Raw genomic sequence first — 21,619 nt, forward strand, 5'->3', positions numbered from 1 at the left:
AGCTTCCGGTGCGAACAGCCAACAGCCAGGCTCCTGCTCTTCTGGTGTGAACAGCCAGACTCCTGTTCTTCTGGTGTGAACAGCCAGACTCCTGTTCTTCTGGTGTGAACAGCCAGACTCCTGTTCTTCTGGTGTTAACAGCCAGGCTCCTGCTCTTCTGGTGTGAACAGCCAGACTCCTGTTCTTCTGGTGTGAACAGCCAGGCTCCTGCTCTTCTGGTGTGAACAGCCAGACTCCTGTTCTTCTGGTGTGAACAGCCAGGCTCCTGCTCTTCTGGTGTGAACAGCCAGACTCCTGTTCTTCTGGTGTGAACAGCCAGGCTCCTGCTCTTCTGGTGTGAACAGCCAGACTCCTGTTCTTCTGGTGTGAACAGCCAGACTCCTGTTCTTCTGGTGTGAACAGCCAGACTCCTGTTCTTCTGGTGTGAACAGCCAGGCTCCTGTTCTTCTGGTGTGAACAGCCAGACTCATGCTCTTCGCACGGCTCTTCAGTGTTCTGTGTGTCCCCAGGCTTAGGTGTGTGCCACATGCTCCCAATGTCATGGGTTTGAGTCCAGCTCAAAACCTATGTTGTATGACCCCCCCCCCCCCCCCCTCTCTCTCCCAATCTTCCAGAAAAGCTCCACTGTCTACTTTATAAAGCAGAAATGCATTTAAAAAAATATATATTGAATTAAAAAACACAAACACAAATGATCTTTTCAATAGCAGTAAGATTTGATCTCATTAGTGAAAACCTTAGCATCACCTCATCACAGAGTCCTAGGTGAGAACTCTCTCATTGCATGTTTAACAACTTTTTAGCACCTTAAGAAACATTTGGCCCCTAGTTTCTACAGACCTGCATTGGATGAGTACATTGTATTATTTCATAGCCAAAGAGATTAAAGCTAGTGTGCACTTCCAATCTACACAATACAACCAAAGCATTTCCAGCGCTACTGCACCATTTAAAGGAAAATTCAGAAAACACCTTATTTGAAATTCAGTGGTGTTTGGAACACTGGACCTTCTGCATTACTGGCACTTAGTAGAAAGAGTGGTGGGGCTCTGTAACCTCATTACAGAATAATGTAACACGTCATCTGACACAGGGGTGTAAAAAGTACCCAGAAATTATACTTAAGTGAAAGTATGGGTACTGTCTCAAAATCTTACTCAAGTAAAAGTCAGAGTATCTGGCTAAAAACACACTTGAGTAAAAGTAAAAAAGTTTCAACTTTTAAATGTACTTAAGTACTAAAAAGTAAGAGGTAAAAACTTTTTTTTATTCCGGGGCAATTAAATGTTCTGTGTCGTCCTCTTCATCACTCGTACTATCGTTTGTGGCCATCTTCTGTAGCTTGTCACTCTGACTGTCTATTCTTCTGATAGCAGGTGTTTAATCAAAGATCCCCGCTTTCTAGTCTTGCACAAGGACATGGGCAGCATGGGTATGGGCGGGTTAATTTTCCATTGATGGGGATTTGATTGGCTGTTTTTAAATAAAGTGCGGCAGCAGGATTAATAACGTTAACATTAGTTCGGCCAGAGAAACAAATATACTAATTTAAATGGTTGGACCTGCAAGATTTGTACTTTGTACTTTGTAGGTCTGCATTTTAAATGTAAGGAGTAAAAAGTATGTTTTTCTTTCTCTGAAATGTAATTGAGTAAAAGTACAAGTATACAAACCTAATAATACTTGAGTAAAGTACAAATCCCCCAAAACAGTAACATGCAACGTACCACATGTGGGCCCTTTTTAGGATGATTTGCCCACCGGCACTTTGGTGACCACTAGTGGCTCAGGTTTGCATATTTTGTAATAGAATATATATATCGAATTGAAGGCTTATTTGTTGCCTGTCACCCTTTCAGGTGACAAAATCCGTTCAGCGGTTCTCGAGTTACATGCCGGTACTTGAGGCTTGTACACGGTATTGCGCAAAATACCACTCCCGACTCTTGGGGCTCTAGTTCCGTCAATCATTTGGCGATCTCGAAGATTATTGTGGAGGGTTGTAGCCAATGAGTGTGGCTTTCCAATGATACCCCATCTGGGGATGTACGAATCAGGGATCTAGGTGAAAAACTAATGAGCAAAAACAGGACGAGAAAAACAGCAGAATGAATTGAAATCTGAGAAAACTGAGTTTTTCTTTTGTACACAGTTTACCAAAATCACTCCTAATCACTCATTTCTGAATGGATCTTTACGAAATTCGGACATGTACTACATAAGGCTTCAGGTTATGGATCTCGCCATACCAAGCCATACCACCTTCTGGGGAAATACTACCTCTGGACTACTAACTACTACAGAAAAACTTGAGTAACAAGTTTTTCTACAAATCAAGTTCAGACCTATGTTACTCTATTTCATTACCATTAAAAGTGAATTTTCTGGAATCAGAAACTTCAGAATGTCATCTTTCAAAAGAGACCAGGCTCATGCATGTGCTGCTATAAGTATGTTGTTTTGGTTTGCAAAAAAAGTATGCAGTCCTCAAAAACGAAAACTAAAATGGCCAATTTTGGGGGCGCAGGTTAAGAGGTTAAGTATTGTAATGAAGTACAATTACTCAAGTACTTTACACCCCTGATCTGACAGGAACAGGGTTATTCAGAAGTGCACACTCTATGCATCTCTATAGTCACAACGTGGTCAAGTCTTTAGAATAGAGGAGGTTCCCAGACACACACACACACACTACACACACATCACTTCTTCATGTTTTATACACAACAAAAGTCCATAACTTGACTTGATGAAACATGAACAACTTTGCCTTGATACACTGGAACTCAAATGTGTTGTTTAGAATTCTTTTTTAAATTATTTATGGTTTCCATGGTTACACTGCTGTGCAAACCTTAGAATATAGCTAAACCAAGACTAAAGTGCACCAAGGCCATTGACAATCACGCAGTCTAATGATGATGGATAATAATGGGTGTCTCCAGCAATGATGGCATCACCAATTACATTTCATGAAATTATGTTTGTACTTTCGTTGTGTATTGTGTCGCATTGAAAGAACAATAAGATAACCTGATTTCTTCTGTGTGTCATTCTGCACCACAAGGCTCATGCAGTGGTGTTCATGTTATCTTGTTATTCTCCTATCAAATCTTTGGCAAGAAAACTTTGAGTGGCTCGTTCTCGTGCACCTTATCCAGGAAGCCCAGGTTGAAGTAGGGGTAGAGTGTTTCTGTGAAGGTCTCCCTGAAGGTGTAGAGGTGTGTCATGCTCTCAGCATTGTAGAACGATACCAGACCCCTCTTGTAGTCCAGATAGACTCCGATGCGGGCGAGAGACTCCTCCAGGGACAGCACGGTGGGGGGAGAGGTTCCGGCCATGTACTGGACCCCGTAGGAGAGGGACAGAGTCCAGAACCCGTTGGCTGGCAAGGCTTTGATCACCCCCTTCCTGGCCACCGACTCGCGAGCCACGCCCACCGTCCACACCGTGCTGCTGTAGACCTCGATCTCCCAGTAGTGGCGTCCGTGGGTGAAGCCCTGACTGCCTAGTAACGACAGGGCAGCGTTGAACCTGAGGTTTGAAGACAGGGTCAACGTTACAAACTTTATTAGTTGCTCTACTGGCTTCCTCCACCCTGAACCTCTCTGTCTCTCTCTCTTTGTCTCTCTCTGTCTCTCTCTCTGTGTTTCTCTCTCTCTCTCTCTCTCTCTCTCTCTCTCTCTCTCTCTCTCTCTCTCTCTCTCTCTCTCTTTGTACGCAGGGCCCACCTGTGAATGTGAGCCTTGCTCTCAGTTACATTGTCCTCTTTAGAGAAGAGGAATGAGAGAGCGAATGGATGAACGAGAATGGCATGGTGGTTGGGGGTTAAGTGAATGAATGAGTGCACCTGTGTGGGTTGTCCTGCACAGCGTGATTGAAGGTCTGGTAGCGGACACAGGTGAGTGAGGACGTGAGGCTGAGCCAGGGGTTGGCCGTGCTGGAGTTGAAGGTGATGACAGCCGGTACTGTGGACAAACGGAGAGAAGGAAAGTAGCGACAGTGTCTTGTGGGTTCAGAATATTTAAAGGATAACGTGTCATTTGACAAGCCTCTGAAAAGTCTGAAACCTAGAATGCATTTATTCTACTTAAAAATATAAATAAAGAGAATTACACCAGGTATGGTGATAAACCTATGTTAAATTTATCTCCTGATCACGCTGACAAATTGGTTGCCTCTTGTCAAAGAAATCGATGCGCGTTGAACCAGAAATGCACTACGGAAGCCCTGTTTCTTTCTTACCAATAATGATGTAGATTGGTAGCGTCCTTTCTCAGCACCTGTGTACTAGCTGACTGAGGCCAACTGAAACCTACTTTGTGTTGCACTATGGAGTAGATTTCAGTTGTCTTCAGTCCACTTGTACAGACAGGAGCTTGACCCTATTGACTTTGCATTAGTAGTCTATATAAGTAAATAATAGTATACCAGTGCAGCATGGATTGTGCTGGGAAAGGAGCCTACTGATCACCATCATCTGATCATCTGATCAACTGATGAGGGCTAGGGTTCCAAAAATCACAACTATACCTTTAACTTAGAACTTAGGAGTTCATATTTATAATGGCAGATGGAGTACCTGGGTAGATGCTTGATTTCAGAGACTTCCACACTCTGTACTGCAGGGGACCGGCGAAGCGGCCCTCACACAGGCTGGGGGGGGTGAGGGTGGGCTTCTCAAACTTTAGTGACGGCCTGCCAGAAACATAATACAGTTAGATCTCGACATTTTCTGGACCCTGTGAATGTGTTCTCACATACATTCTGCAAGAGTTTGATTTCTAGATGGATGATAAACTTTGTAGAACTTTATGAATCACAATATAGGTCTGTTTCACTTCCAATGCAAAATATATGTTTTACAGCCACAAAATACAGCAAATACAATTTAAAAACGTATTTGTAGTCTAGTGTAAGTGTTTTCAGTATGTATCTGTTGTATTGTGTATGTATCTTTCTGTATTTATCTGTTGTATAGTGTACGTGTTTTGCAGTGTTTACCTGTAGTCTAGTGTACATGTTTTCCAGTATTTACCTGTAGTCTAGTGTACATGTTTTCCAGTATTTACCTGTAGTCTAGACTCTAGTGTACATGTTTTCCAGTATTTACCTGTAGTCTAGTGTATGTGTTTTCCAGTGTTTACCTGTAGTCTAGTGTACATGTTTTCCAGTATTTACCTGTAGTCTAGTGTACATGTTTTCCAGTATTTACCTGTAGTCTAGTGTACATGTTTTCCAGTATTTACCTGTAGTCTAGTGACTCTAGTGTACATGTTTTCCAGTATTTACCTGTAGTCTAGTGTATGTGTTTTCCAGTGTTTACCTGTAGTCTAGTGTATGTGTTTTCCAGTGTACCTGTAGTCTAGTGTACATGTTTTCCAGTGTGAGCTCAGTCAGTCAACTAGTTCAAGTGGTGGAGCTATCCATCTGTTTTACATTTGAATCATGGATTGGGCCTTTAAAAACAACACAAGGGTCCCTTGAGTCCTGCTGACACAGATATTACAGATCCCTTGAAATGTCACTTATTAACACTTTCAGCGCCAATCACGACTATAGTCAGGTTATCTCGCCATGCGCTGAGTCGGGTTTTCGATCGTTTTCATAGTTTTTTCTTTTATTCTATATCTTTATTCTATACAGTCTCAAGGACCTCTGTGTATCATTGGGACTCATTCTGAGACCCCGAGATTGCAATGCCGGCCGAATCCTGCTAGGTGGCAGTATCGCCTACCCTTTGAAACATTATTTCACACTGTGTGTTACATTTTATATGGCCCGGGCAAGTGAAAGGCTTCATTCGAGCCACTTGGAACGCGTCCAGCACACTTGATGCATAGTTTGTCCCATTTCATGTCAGGGACCCGATGGACATCAATACTGGAAATTGCGATCAGACAATTGGAATATTCATTTTGGAATACCTCCTAGCAAAGGTAAGGACTATATGACATCAATCCTACTTTGAGCCTACAATGATTTCATATAAATCGTAACGATCATATGTCACATATTCCAAAACGTATGCCGTTGCTGACGATCAGAGCATCACAAAACGACCCCCCCCCCCTTTGATGCCTTCATGATGAAACATAATACCTATTATTTACCTTTGATTTGGAAATAGTATCGTGTCCAGGCGAGCAACACAAACGACTTTCGCAAAATGCACATAGCGCTCCATAACTCAGCTTCCAGGAATTAGCCTGGATCACTCTGAAACTATACAATATTCACCACGGGATAACACGCGGACGTATACATGAAAAAATTTACTATTTTTTACATGTTGGACGAGAGATAGTGACTGTCAAATGAGCCATAGTATTGTCTCCATAGCTATAATATAGAATATAGATATAGCTCTGCAAACATCATGACGCACCGTGAAAATGCCTATCTTTTAAAGCGTGGCCCATTGACAGCAGGGATGGGGATACACGCTGGCGCTGAAAGTGTTAACATAGGTCATTTAAAGGTGCAATCTGTAAACTGTCCACCAAATGTAAACACATAGGACAGCCTACCACAGGAAGCCAAAGCCTGGGATTAGAGATATGTTTGACTGACTGAGCTCTTGATAATAACGAAAACCAGTGTTTCCTATGGATCTTGATGCTGTAAAAGATGTGTTTACCTTGGTAATTTCTGAAAACGTACAGGTGTTTTGGTTTATGGTGTTGTGAAAGTTGAAAAAGGCTTATTGCCCATCTATAACTCAAACTCAATAATATATATGCATACAGACAAAATACAAAAAAGTATCATGGTTAGTAGTTCGGTTTTACCGTGGTACAAATTATTTAGCAAGGTACTGCTGTGGTAAAAGTCAACTGTTGCATGTAAACAAATGCCATGGTATAATTTAAATCTTAAGCGGCAACGTCCCTCATATGGGAAGTTTTTCGGATTTTTTGCACCCGGCACTTTGGTGACCCCTAGTGGTTTGCAGTGTTAATTTTGTCAACTAAAATGGTGACGAAAGATCTTCGTCAATGAAGGTTTTTTTCATGACGACAACGAGACGTGACGTCACGTTATTGAAGACCACTTGACACTAACGACACTAAATAGTTTATTAAATATCATTGACCACAACTGAGGACACAAAAATGTAATTTACAAAAACCAGGACGAAATTTCTCTTCATGTATGTTGATATTGTTGACTAAAACAAGACAAGACAAAATAATTATAACTTTTCTTAATGCCCTCGTCCCGAGTTGAGCAGTGTGATGGGGAGCTATGTTATTAGCATTAGCTGGAGCTATTTGAAAAGCTAGTTTTAGCTTAACGTTACCGTGGCTAAAGTTGGGACTATTCATAATCCAGCTGCAGACCTGCAAGCAAAGTACAGCAAGTTGGCAAAGGAGTATTCCAAGGTAAATCACTTTTTCACCAGTAACGTTACATTGTTTGTATTTCCATCTAGCTCGCGTTAGCTAGTGGCTAACCTAGCTCACGCTAATGTGGCTAACTGATCGACCTCTCCCACACAATTAATGACATGTTGCGGACAGCCATACCGGTGACAATGTTTAGCTTTTAGTGCCAAATGATAAGAGTCTGAGGCGGAGTCTCAAAAGAGAATGTTGAATATTTATTGTGCATTTAAAATCGCAACAGAGCCTCTGCTACTACAGTAGCTAACCTAAATGGAGCCTTCTGGATAGGAGGGAGTGCGCATAGTTGAGCATAGAACTTTTAATGATACTAATACTAATCTATACAATCACCTGTTGTTGAATAAATACCATTACTTTCTAGTTATTACTAAAAAACAGTATATATAAAACAGTAGCTGTAAAAAAGAAAAGAAAAAAAAAGTTTTATAATTTATATAATATTTTATATTTTTTTGTACATTAAAGGACGACTCCACTTTTTTTGGAAATTAGCTTATTTAACATCTTCCCTGGAGTTAGACAAGAAGATGCATACCTTTTTTGTCTCTGTGCGTGCATTTTAGCTTTGGGAATAGACGCTCCGTTAGCATAGCTTAGCTTCATCACTGAAAGTGAGGCAGGACAGTAGCCTTACAGTGCCTTACAGTGTATTGCAAGGTCTGACATTGACCAAACTTGATATGCATGACCTTGGTGGGCTCTAGGTCAACTCCTGAAAAGGGGGTCAATGTCAGACTTTGCAATCAAAGTTAGGGGGCTAATAACCCTTGCCATAATTTCAGTGCGCCCCCTAACTTTTGATTGCAAGGTCTGACATTGACCCCCTTTTCAGGAGTTGACCTAGAGCCCACCAAGGTCATGCATATCAAGTTTGGTCAATGTCAGACCTTGCAATACACTGTAAGGCTACTGTCCTGCCTCACTTCCAGTGATGAAGCTAAGCTATGCTAACGGAGCATCTATTCCCAAAGCTAAAATGCACGCACAGAGACAAAAAAGGTATGGATCTTCTTGTCTAACTCCAGGGAAGATGTTAAATAAGCTAATTTCCAAAAAAAAGTGGAGTCGTCCTTTAACTAAAAATAGACAAAAATGTCATCCGTTTTCGTCAACAAAATCTAGACTAAAACGAAAAAAGACAAAATTGAGACAAAAACTGACTAAGACTAAAATGCTTACGACAAAACGAAAAATAAATGAAGATGACTAAATATGATGAAAACGAAAAAGGAGCACTTGACACATGACTAAGACTAAAACTAAAATGAAAATAGCTGCCAAAATTAACACTGGTGGCTCGGGTGTGCATATTTTGTAATACAATATATATAGAATTGAAGGCTTATGTGTTACCTGTCGATAGTGACAAAATCCGACAAAATCCATTCAGCGGTTCTCGAGTTACATGCCGGTATTTGAGGCGTGTGCAAAGTACACGGTATTGCGCAAAATACCACTCCCGACTCAGGCTGCAGTAGTTCCGTCAATCTAGATCCGATCTCGAAAATGATTGTGGATCGTTGTAACCAATGAGTGTGGCTTTCCAATGATACCTCACATGGGGATCTAAATAAAAAAAAATAAAAACACGAAGAAACACGAAAACAGGAAGAGCAAAACAGCCGAATGAATTGAAGTCTACGAGAAAACTGAGTTTTTCTTTGTACACAGTTTACCAAAATCACTCCTAATCACTCATTTCTGAATGGATCTTTATGAAATTTGGTATGTACTACATAAAGCTTCAGGCTATGGCTCCGTCTGGATTTGTAAGCCATACCACCTTCTGGGGAAATACTACCTCTGGACTACTAACTACTACAGAAAAACTTGAGTAACAAGTTGTTTTACAACTCAAGTTCAGACCTATGTAACTCTATTACTTTAGCACTAAAAGTGAATATTTTTTCAAACTTCAGAATGTCATCTTCCAAAAGAGACCAGGCTCATGCATGTGCTATAAGTAGAAAGTATGTTGTTTTGGTTTGCAAAAAAAGTATGCAGTCCTCAAGTTCAAGTAAAAAAATTGCCACTTTTCTGCCCGCTTGTTAAGAAACCATGCAATCAAGGGTAATATTATGGTATTTACCTCATTTTGTGGTCACTAACATGATGGAAATACTGTGATATTCATGAAATCCCCTTTTCCATCAATGAAATCAGTCCTTGAATTCACTATTATTTCTATAATACTGTGTAGAGCTCAGTTTCGATTTGTGTATATGAACGAGTCTCTCCTTGAGCTGGACACCTGAGAGACAAGACTCTAGCAATGATGTATGTCATCAAGAGACAAATCTTGGAGTTGCTCCACAGACAGTGAATATAGTGGAACAACTCCTAGGACACGATGATGGTACCCATGGTGATTTATTACTGGAATATGGGTACATTTTCTGATTCAGAGCTGTAAACCTACACTTAAATAGATAGTCTGACTTGTGGAGCATGCACTGGAGTAGATGCCTTATTCTATGCGTACTGCCAGCCAGCCTTTATGCGACAGATAGATACACTTTACATTTTGACGGAGAGAAGATAATCTCCCGATTCAGATGCAATTTAACACAAACGGTTCCAAAGATATTGTAGCGACCCTGGGATTTGGGTCGGTTGGTCAGCCGAGCTGTTACTCTGTACTCCGCCATCGTGGGGCTGGCGGCGACGCTATTGGTCGCGCAAGCCGTGGGTTGACAGAGTCGAGGGAGCAGGGGCTGACCTGGGGAAGGTATAACCTGCTTTTATCTAATCACGCTCCTATTAATATTGATGGATATGATTTAATTGAATTTTATCAAGTGCTTATTTTTTATTCATGATGCAGACATAACGGGTAATAACTGAATGAGAACGGTCAATGTCTGTATACTGTGTGAGCTGCGAGATACCCTGAATTTCCCCAAGGGGATTAATAAAGTATCTATCTATCTATCTATCTATCTATCTATCTATCTATCTATCTATCTATCTATCTATCTATCTATCTATCTATCTATCTATCGATCTATCGATCTATCGATCTATCGATCTATCGATCTATCTATCTATCTATCTATCTATCTATCTATCTATCTATCTATCTATCTATCTATCTATCTATCTATCTATCTATCTATCTATCTATCTATCAATCTATCAATCTATCTATCTATCTATCTATCTATCTATCTATCTATCTATCTATCTATCTATCTATCTATCTATCTATCTATCTATCTATCTATCTATCTATCTATCTATCTATCTATCTATCTATCTATCTATAAGAGGGTGTGGCACCCAGGGTGCGCTCTCTTGGGGCATGGGAAGTTGTAGAAATGAGTCTTTGGGGGCACTACTGATTATCCTGGTCTACCGCCCCCCCGGCAACTCACTAAGCGACTTTATCTCTGAACTGTCCGTTCTCCTATCACAGACAATGCCCAGCTATGATAAAGTTTTACTGCTCTGCGATTTTAATGTTCACATATGCTGCCCAATTAAACCCCATGTGAAGGAATTGCTGCACTTAATTGAGTCTCTTAATTTTAGCCTACATGTTAATTCCCCAACACACAAACTCTGCCACATTTTAGATTTAGTTTTAACAGCAGGTTTCTCCGTCGACAACATGGAAATAGATGACCCAGTCCTCTCAGACCATTCTGATCTCTTTTGATGCTCTGTGTTTTGTCCCCATTTCCAAAGCTATTGTCTCAGCGCGTTCCTCTCGCCACATTAACCCATCCACTGCCATTAAGTTCCGTGATGCCTATATAGCTGCCCCTAACACCTGCAGTATTGAGGCCTCTCCTGCCCAGCACAGCACTGAGATCCTTATCTCAATGTTCAATTCCTCATGATACCATACTCGACTCTGTCGCCCCCCTTAAACTCAAAAGGCCCAGACCTAGATCTCAGCCCTGGCTTGATGAGAACACCAGAGCTTTACGGAGACAGTGCAGACAGGCCGAGCGCAGGTGGAAACACAATAAACTGCAGATCCACTATGAGATCCTTAAACATCACCTCAAACAGTATCAAGAGGCAGTTAAGGTGGCGAGAGAAAGGCACTTCTCAGAAATAATTGCCAAAAATTGTCACAATCCCAGAATCTTTTTTTTCGACCATTAACTCTTTCACCTCCCCTCCTCCTGCCCCCTGCCCTGATGCCTCCCCCTCCAAATGTGATGAATTCCTAAACTTCTTCATTAGGAAGGTGGAAACCATTAGATTAGCCATCTCATCGTCCTCCTCCACCCCCCCCCTCCTACCCAGCCCCCCTGCCCGGCCCCCCCTCCTGCCCAGCCCCCCTGTTGGACCCCCCCTCCTGCCCAGCCCTCCTGCCCACTTCCCCCTCCCTCCCACCCCTCCTGCCCAGCTCTTTTGAACAACTTCCAACCCATCTCTCCCACTCTCAGAGAGCTGGTGGCAGGCATGCGGACTGTCACATCCCCCCTTGATGCCCTCCCTACCCATCTTCTAAAAGAGTCCATGGACATAGTAGGCCCCAGTATTTTGTCTATCATAAACAGCTCTCTGGAATCTGGCTCTGTTCCCTCCTCCCTTAAGCACGCCATGGTTGAGCCCCTCCTAAAAAAACCTAACCTAGACCCTGCTCTTTTCAATAATTACAGGCCCATATCCAAACTACCCTTCCTATCTAAGATTTTAGAAAAGGCTGTCCTGGCACAGCTCCTCCCCTTCCTACATCACAACAACCTCCTAGACAAATTCCAGTCAGGTTTCAGGGCAGGGCACAGCACTGAGACAGCGCTAGTCAAAATCTACAATGACCTGCTTCTCACCATCGACTCAGGTAGCTGTGCCATGCTCATCCTCCTGGACCTCTCTGCCGTGTTCGACACGGTCGACCACTCCACCCTGGTCGATCGTCTCGAACACAGGCTAGGTATTGGGGGGTCTGCCCTAAACTGGTTCGCATCCTACTTGAGCGGCCGCTCCTTTTCGGTCAGTTTGGGTGGACACTCCTCCCCCACAGCTAGTCTACCGTATGGGGTCCCCCAAGGTTCCATCCTGGCCCCCATACTCTTCTCCATCTACATGCTCCCTCTGGCCGAAATCATCCAGAAACACAACATTTCATATCACTTTTATGCCGATGACTCCCAAATCTACCTTCCCCTCAACCCCTCTGACACAGCTAACCTAGACTCTCTTAAAAACTGTCTTAGGGACATAAAAATCTGGATGACCCTCAACTTCTTACAGCTAAATGAAAATAAAACAGAGATCATTTTGTTTGGCCCCCCCTCTTCCACCAAAACACTCTCCAACAGCCTAGGACAACTCTCCACCCACCTCAAACCCCACGTTAAGAGCCTGGGTGTAATCTTTGACCCAGAGCTCAAATTCGACCGGCAGGTAAATGCCGTAGTCAAGTCATGCTTCTTCCAACTCCGCAACATCAGTAAAATAAAACCAATCCTTTCACCCGTCGACCTGGAAACGGTAGTCAATGCATTCATCACTTCACGCCTTGACTACTGCAATGCCCTCTACACCGGCATCAGTCAGGCAGCCATGTCCCGCCTCAAAATGGTCCAGCACTCTGCAGCTAGGTTCCTTACCGGCACCAGAAAGAGAGAGCACATCACACCAGTCCTAGCCTCCCTACACTGGCTCCCAGTCCCACTTAGAATAGACTTCAAAATCCTCCTCCTCACCTTTAAGGCACTATCGGGTGCAGCACCCCTATACATCACAGAGCTCATCACCCCCTACGCAGCACCCAGGTCACTAAGATCCTCCAACCAGGCTCGGCTGGTCCCCCCCCCCCCCCCCCCCCCGCACCAGACTCAAAAAGAGAGGCGATCGCTCCTTCAAGGCCGTGGCCCCCAAGCTATGGAACCAGCTTCCCCTGGAGATCCGATCTGCCCCCTCGCTGGAGACATTAAAGGCCCGTCTAAAAACCCACTTCTATTCCCTGGCCTTCAATAAACCCTGATTCTCCCACACCCTAACTCACACACTCCCATGTAATTTTATCCTGCCCCCTCCCTCTTGTATCTCTTCTTATGCTCCTCTGTCCCCTGTGTGCTATACTGTACTTTGTGTTCCCCTATCCGTGTGTTGTCCTACTGTCCTATTCTCTGAATGTACTGTCTTGTCCTGCTGTGCCTTTTTGTATTTTTGTATTTGTGTATTTTATATTAGGACATTGATTTTAAGCTTTGATTGTACAGCACTTTGGTTGGCTCTTGTGCTTTTAAACGTGCTATATAAATAAATTACTTGACTTGACTTGACTTTCACACTAGCCATTCGGGGTCGAATCAGAGCGCGATCACACCAAAAAAGGGTGTGATCGTCCCTGATGAGAACGCTCCCCCCCGTCACCGGGGACGCTGATTCGCTCCAAACCTGGACCGCTGGAATAGGTGGTCTCGGGTACCAAAACACGGAAGAGGCTTGCTGTATCAACTTGCTGACACACACAACATCATTACTGTAATGCTTTCATGCTTGCTTGAATTTTGGGCAGATAAAAACATACAGCAACAACTGGACAATACCCACAAAAATGATATTTATGGGCAATTTGGCGAGTTCAGACCTCAACCAAACAAGCATGTTGAGTCTCACGGCTCAGTGGATGAAAACATGAAGCCACGTTACAAGCCCAAGACTTCCTTGGCCATTTTTTTGTCATTGTGTCTATACATTGGTTTCTTGTTCGAATGCATTTATTTCTATAGACCAGTGACATGCAATATAATTGACGCAAGCAATGGGCTAACGTTAGCTGCTAGGTTATCCCATAAATAGGCTAAGCTAACTAGCGTTAGCCGCTAACCCTGGACACGCTCAAAGCGGACTCCACGACACAAGTTCCATTCGTGAGAAAAGGGGGTGGGTTATATTGACGACACTTGACAACAGAGGCTCAAAGATAACTTCATATTTATTGGTTATTCGTTTGTTTATATCGGGCATCCAGTTTCCATCAAGGTGTTCAACTCTTCCTGTGCTGACGTTCGAGTGTGACATCATCGCCTACGGCAGCTTACACGCTCAAAACGCAAACCGTAAACAAAAACCGGAGCGAACCAGACTGCAGTGTGTACACAAACCAGGGGGGGAGAGGGAGGGGGGGAGTTCGCACTGGAGTTCGCACTCAGGACGGAGCGAGGATGGAGCGGAGCACCCGTTCATAATGAGAAAGCCCCCTTATACTGCAACCTGCAATTGGAAGTGTTGTAATAAAGACCTGAACTGAGAACTATCAACCTGCATTGAGAGTCGTGAATAACGTGGTGTTAAACCTAAAAACGTTACAATATTAATGTTTCTCTTCATATTTTCACACCGCCAACAAAGTAGCCTACTGGGTCCGTTGTCATTTCTGCGCGTCTCCATCTCATCTCAGACACTTGAGACCTGAGTACTTAGCCACTCCCCTGCGACACAACTCTAGTTCTTTCTACTGTGTTGGAAATAATACTGTCGGACAATCTAACAAGAATTAACACATTTACAAGTCGTATTACGTTTTGGAAATAAGGAAACAGATAGAGAACATTTCAAAGCACTCACAATTGCCAATATCTCCATTTCGACCAATTTCTGAATTACGGAACATTACATAATTTTCTGACGAATTGTGAGCTCAATACTAAAAAAACTAGAATTATAAAGCCCATAAAGTTGGACATGAATTAATTGTCAGTGGACTAACTCCAAAAAGTGTCACTTTATGACATCACAAATTAGTCTTGATGCTCTGATTTCCAGCCTAGGGTGACAGTTGTCTATGGTTATAGATGTTGACTTATCTGTCACAGATCATTGGAATGGCAAAATGTAGATTGTGTTTTAGGGTGGATTTGGATGTTTTAAAACATTTTGACACCTGTTTCTACAAAGAACCTGTCCTGGTCGCCAAATACAACACTCTCCAGTCTAAACAGGAAATGATGTTGAATCCAAACTTTAATCTCACCTCTGGAGCAGCGCCTTGATGCTCTGAGAACAGACAGGAGGATAAATAAAGGAGAGAGGGATACAGTAAGAGGGAAATGGAGAGAGAGAGACAGAAAGAGGGGAACAGAGAGAGAGGGCTTGATTATCGTTTCTGTGCTGTTTTCCACATGAGGTCAGTGTCTGATCTCACTCCACCCCGCCCTGCTGGGTTCTCCCAGCACGTCGTGTGGCCCGGGGAAAGTCCCTCTCATCACCCTCTTATCCTCCACACATCCACTGCACTGGAGGAGGAGTGAGGTCACTGGCTCACATCCTGTCTGCACTCCACCCTGCATACAGTAACTAGCTGCTTGGCCCCACTGCTCTCAGCATGAATGAATACAGATATGAATGAATTGATGTGACTATTCAAAACCACATAACACTGTACAGCAGTCATTGTGCATTAGAGTAACTGAGGATATACACACACAATAAAAGCTAGTACAATTATTATATTTCTTCCAACATGGCTGCTTTGAACCATTGGTGACTACTTTTGAAAGAAAATGCCTGATTTCTGTGCATTGATAGAGCAGGAAAAACACTGGAAAAACATAGTGATTTGTTTCAGTCATAAAACAGCCATTTCTAACACATCTGTTGCTAATATTTGTCATATATTTGTTTTGCACACAAAATGGGAATTCCAAACATTCTGTGCAAAGTAGGGTCTACTTAGTAGAAGCAGCAAACGGCAGGGTGGATTGTGTTACATGCTCTCTTTGTTGTACTTATATAAAAAGTAAATGTAGGAATGAAAATTGCTGCTGTCGGTTGTAACTGCTTATAAGAAGTCATATTTTACACAAGATCAATTTACACAAGATAAAGTTAACGTTTGTAGTTAGTCTTTCAACATATCTCCCTCAGATAGACATGGTTCACTACAAATACATTCAGGAATGTATTTAGTATCTTTTCAATAATTGTATGACTTCCTTGAATCTGTGGAATATGTTTTTTTTTGTGGTAATTAAAAAAAGTATTGTTTATTTTCCAGCATCTTGTTCTTCCTTCGTATTGAACTGTTTTGGGGGGTGTAGCAGACATTTAATTAATGATTTTCTTCTATTATATGCCTATACTTCCCGCAAGCAAGTTGTCATTCCGCGTTGCTCTGATTGGCCACTGACGTTTCTGGTCATGTGACATGTGCGCTAATCGCATGACGAGCAGTGTCTTAGCCCATTTCCGCGTCGAACAGCCTGCAAACGACCTAACGCTTAGTTTATCACTGGTTAAGCTTAGGCGACTCTTTCGCAGTTGGTTATGGTTAGAGTTTGGAATCAGGGCTGGCGTTCTATCGCCATGCTCTAAGACAAACTCTAACCTTAACCAACTTCGAAAGAGCGCCTACGCTTAACCGTCCAAAGAACTTGCTGTCACACGATTGGGCGCACATTTCACATGACCAGAAACGTCAGTGGCCAATCAGATCGCGCAAAAGGACAACTTGCTTGCAGGAAGTATAGACGCTGCCTGGCTACCCTACACCCAAGAGTAAAATACTTTTACAAACTGAGCAACAGATGAGGTAGGCATTGTTCCTGGCTCCAAAAAGCACAGCTAATAGATTAATGAGAGCAAATGTATTTAATTATGTTATGTCCCCCTTGTGACATCTCAAACTGCAAGAACTTTGAACAGCTTCTTTAGCCTTGTTAATCTAAAGACTTCAAACCATGGCCAAACAGCAGTCCTTTTCCATACAAATCCATAGAAAGAGCCTTTAGAGATGATGCTGAAAGTGATGATCAGTCCATTTGAAGGGATATTCCGGGTGGCTGAAACCGAGCTCTCTAACAGCATATCACCTTCCATCTTCACTGAAACTGCCTGCTGTTGCTAAGAAAAACATTGCTATTAGACAAGACTGCCATGAGTTGTTGCTTAAGGAAACTCAAAGCTAAGCAACTCTTCTGTGAGTCATTTCTGTCGTTTGGGGTTAATTACTTCCAGATGAACATGTTCTCTGGCTGAGATGAGCGGTGTGCAGTGAAGGAGGAACACTGTCTAGCCTCCACTATGTTAAGAAGAGCAGCTCAAGGGAGGTTGGAATGGTCAGTAGGATTCTTTGTTGTTTTTTTTGGGGTGATTTGGGGTCATCTTGGCTTTGGTCTGTCATGCTATACTCTACCGATTCTCATCACAGATCTGGAATAAAACTATAAATAAAAGTATAAAACTTGAAAAAAATTTAATCCCAAGGTGGTTGTGGTTTATTTAGCAGGCTAAAATGACGATGGTTGTATTTTGTGAAGCGATTCCAAATGTTAAGGTATAGACATAGCTTTATACATGATGCTGGATGAGTATAGCCACCTTGGAATCAAATGGTTTGCATTTCAAGCTAACATTTAGAAAAAAGAAATTAGCTGCAGTAGAGCTTAATGGCTCATCCGTGTAGGTAAGCCCCCCCCCCCCCTCTCATGTGCTTTAGCCCCGCCCCTTTCATAACTCATTACCCGCTTGTCCTAGAGACTTGTGGGAGGCATCATTGCACTCAGTAGAGAGCTCCGCTGTAGAGATGCTCTCACGATGCTATTAAGCTCAGTGCTACTTTGAGAGAATGAATGAATGAATGAAAACTTTATTTAACAGATTGCAGAATGGGTACAATACAGTACGGCTCAATAAATACAATTGTAAAGGGGATGCAGACCTGAGAAAGACGTTTGTCTTGTTTCCATCAGGGTCCCCCATTTTCAATTCATATAGCACCTGCACAATGAAGAATCACAGCTTATCATGAAGTATACCTGTTTGAAAATACATCTATGGCAACCCCACTGAACTGAGACTATTCCTGGATTAATTTCCTGGATAGGCTTTCTTGATTGATTGATTGATTGATTGATTGATTGATTGATTGATTGATTGATTGATTGATTGATTGATTGATTGAAAAGTTTATTAACAGATTGCAGAATGGGTACAGTACAGTACAGCTCAATACATACAATTGTGAAGGGGATGCAGACCAGAGAAATACTTTCGTCTTGTTTACATCAGGGTCCCCCATTTTCAATTCATCATATGACACACACGACATACAGATAGACAGTACTGCTACGTCTATACATTTATGACATACCAGATTTGCAAATACAGTACTGTTTGTGATACTAAAAAAATCCAGAAAAAGAGTGTATATACATTTGACATAGAAACTGTACATTGGAGGAGGTTGGGTAGGTGGGGTGGGGTTGGGTGGGGCTGTACATTGGAGGTGGGGGGGGGGGGGGTTGGGTAGGGGGGGGGGACACTGTACACTGTACATTGGAATACTGACATACATTTGACATAGAAACTGTACATTGGAGGAGGTTGGGTAGGTGGGGTGGGGTTGGGTGGGGCTGTACATTGGAGGTGGGGGGGGGTCGGGTTGGGTAGGGGGGGGGGGGGGGGGGGGCACTGTACATTGGAATACTGACAAGGCCATACTTGGTCTTTACTGTACAACTGGGTTAGGACATTTGTAGGGGCCAGTTTCGAATTGCAGTCTCCCGTAGGTATTCTTTGAGAGTGTTTTTGAAAGTGGGTAGTGATTCACATTCCTTTACAGCTTTGGGTAGGGCGTTCCACATTGATGTGGCATAATTGCGAAACGTGTTTAGTCCCTTGTTTGAGCCGAATCTGGGTTTTACATGATTTGTGGAGCTCCCTCTGGTGTTGTGATCGTGGTATTCACTGACCTTTGGGAAGTATTTTGACATGTACATGGGTACCTTGGTCGTGTAGTGTATCTTGTAGACCAGGCAAGTTGCTGTACTCTGTCGTCTACTCTAAGCCATCCTAGGTTGGCAAAGTGGGCAGGGGTGAGGTGGGTTCTAGGAGTCAGGTCAAGCAGTATTCTGACTAGTTTGTTTTGAGATGTTTGTAATTTGGTTTTTAGTGCCTTTGAGGTGCTTTGGTACCATGAGGTGCAAGCATAGTCGTAGTACCCTTGCATGAGTGCTCCTGCCAGAGTCTTCAGGGTATTCTTGTTTACCAGAGAGGAGATCCGGTACAAGAATCGAGTACTTCAGTGTCACTGACTGACACTGTTACCGTGACTGTCCTATATGTATATATGTTTTTGACGTTTTTGATGTTTGATGTCTGTTTCATGTTTGATGTAACCAGTGCTCAACATCTGTACCGAAAACAATTACCACCAACCATCGTTGTGTGGCATTAAAGTATCTTGTATCTTGTATCTTGTATCTTGTATTATCCAGAGCTGTGTGAAAGGGGTCCTGTTGTCTTATAGGCCCTATGTCTTCTATCTCATTAATATCAGTATTAGTATTATTACCTGTAAATGGCTCCTATAGGGGTCATCTCATTCAGGGTTGTCCTTAGTTGTTACTGTAGTACTATCAGGCTATCAGCATTAAGATTAACAATATTACTATTAGTGCCCTTAAGAGGATGAAGGAGTCCTCCTCTCTCAGTATTTCCTCTATCTTGTTCAGAGTTCACTTTAGTTAGTTAGTTAATAGTAGCCTACTGTTGTTGTTGTTGTTGTTGTTGTTGTTGTTGTTGTTGTTGTTGTTGTTGTTGTTGTTGTTGTTGTTGTTGTTGTAGTTGTAGTTGTAGTTGTAGTAGCAGTAGTAGTATAGTAGTAGTAGTAGTAGTAGTAGTAGTAGTAGTAGTAGTAGTAGTAGTAGTAGTAGTAGTAGTAGTAGTAGTAGTAGTAGTAGTAGTAGTAGTAGTAGTAGTAGTAGTAGTAGTAGTAGTAGTAGTAGTAGTGGGAGCATGTCTATGTTCCCCGGGTCCTATGTTCCCCGGGTTCTATGTTCCCCGCTTTGATTGATTGATAGATTGAAAATTTTAGACCACCAGCCCTGATTCCAAACTCTAACCTTAACCAGTTCGAACGAGGGCCTAAGCTTAACCGTTCGAAACAAGGCGGATATTAATAATTAATAAAATAATAAGAATTTATAAAATGTTCAATCTATTAATCAATCAAAGCGGGGAACATAGAACCCGGGGAACATAGAACCCGGGGAACATAGGGATGATCCCGTAGGAGTAGTAGTAGTAGTAGTAGTAGTAGTAGTAGTAGTAGTAGTAGTAGTAGTAGTAGTAGTAGTAGTAGTAGTAGTAGTAGTAGTAGTAGCAGTAGTAGTAGTAGTAGTAGTAGTAGGAGTAGTAGTAGTAGTAGTAGTAGTAGTAGTAGTAGTAGTAGTAGTAGTAGTAGTAGTAGTAGTAGTAGTAGTAGTAGTAGTAGTAGTAGTAGTAGTAGTAGTAGCAGTAGTAGTAGTATAGTAACTTTACACTGAACAGTATGAAGGGGTCCTGTTCTCTCAGTTTGTCCCCTAGATCATTCAGAACTCTCTTTAATTAGTTAGTTAGTTAGTTAGTTTAAGTATAAGTATAAGTCTATATTTGTCATCAGATTAATACCCACACACACACACACACACACACACACACACACACACACACACACACACACACACACACACACACACACACACACACACACACACACACACACACACACACACACACACACACACACACACACACACACACACACACACACACACACACACACACACACACACACACACACACACACATGTGATGGGCGACCCACACAGGAACACACACATGCACTGAGTCACTGACGAAATGTTCTCTGCACTTCCCATCCCGTCGTCCTTCCCCCCAAGGGCAGTTAGTTAGTTAGTTAGTTAGTTAGTTAGTTAGTTAGTTAGTTAGTTAGTTAGTTAGTTAGTTAGTTAGTTAGTTAGTTAGTTAGTTAGTTAGTTTGTTTATTAGTTTGTTTATTAGTTTGTTAGTTAGTTAGTTTGTTCATAGTAGTAATAGTAGTAGTAATAATATCAGTATTACCCTGAGTAGAGTGAAGGGGTCCAGTTCTCTCAGTTTGTCCTCTATTTCATTCAGAGCTCTCTGGAGACGGGAGATCTCCACACAGAGCAGAGCTTTGTGTTCGTCCAGCCTGATCAGCTCCCTGCGTTCCTCCGTCTTCAGTTTGACCTGCAGCAGCTTCTCCTCCTGGTAAAGGAACTGGTGTAGGTCACTGAACTGGGCCTCGATACGCTGCTTCAGGTCCGCAGTGTGCTCCTGGGTCAGTGGACAGGAATGTTTCGATCAACAGAGGCCTTGCATGGAATGTTTGTATAGTAGTCTCTCTTCCAAAATGGCTGCCTATAACTACTGGCAACCAATTTAGAAAGAAAATGCCAAATGTATTTCGTTGTAGAGAAGGTTTACAATTGGAAAGCATG

General features: G+C 42.4%; 1 protein-coding gene across 1 annotated transcript in view; it reads right to left on the bottom strand.

Moving 5' to 3' along the window:
- Positions 1–2,370: 2,370 nt before the first annotated feature.
- Positions 2,371–21,619, bottom strand: part of trim69 (tripartite motif containing 69) — a 37,324-nt gene continuing 18,075 nt past the window's right edge. The window contains 5 exon segments of the mRNA XM_084324929.1: positions 2,371–3,534; positions 3,851–3,968; positions 4,583–4,698; positions 15,352–15,374; positions 21,222–21,454. Of these exon segments, the coding sequence (XP_084181055.1) occupies positions 3,108–3,534; positions 3,851–3,968; positions 4,583–4,698; positions 15,352–15,374; positions 21,222–21,454 (917 nt within the window). The 3' untranslated portion in view covers positions 2,371–3,107.

Source organism: Notolepis coatsorum, assembly GCF_963971535.1.
Source record: "Notolepis coatsorum genome assembly, chromosome: 11".
Lineage (NCBI taxonomy): Eukaryota > Metazoa > Chordata > Actinopteri > Aulopiformes > Paralepididae > Notolepis > Notolepis coatsorum.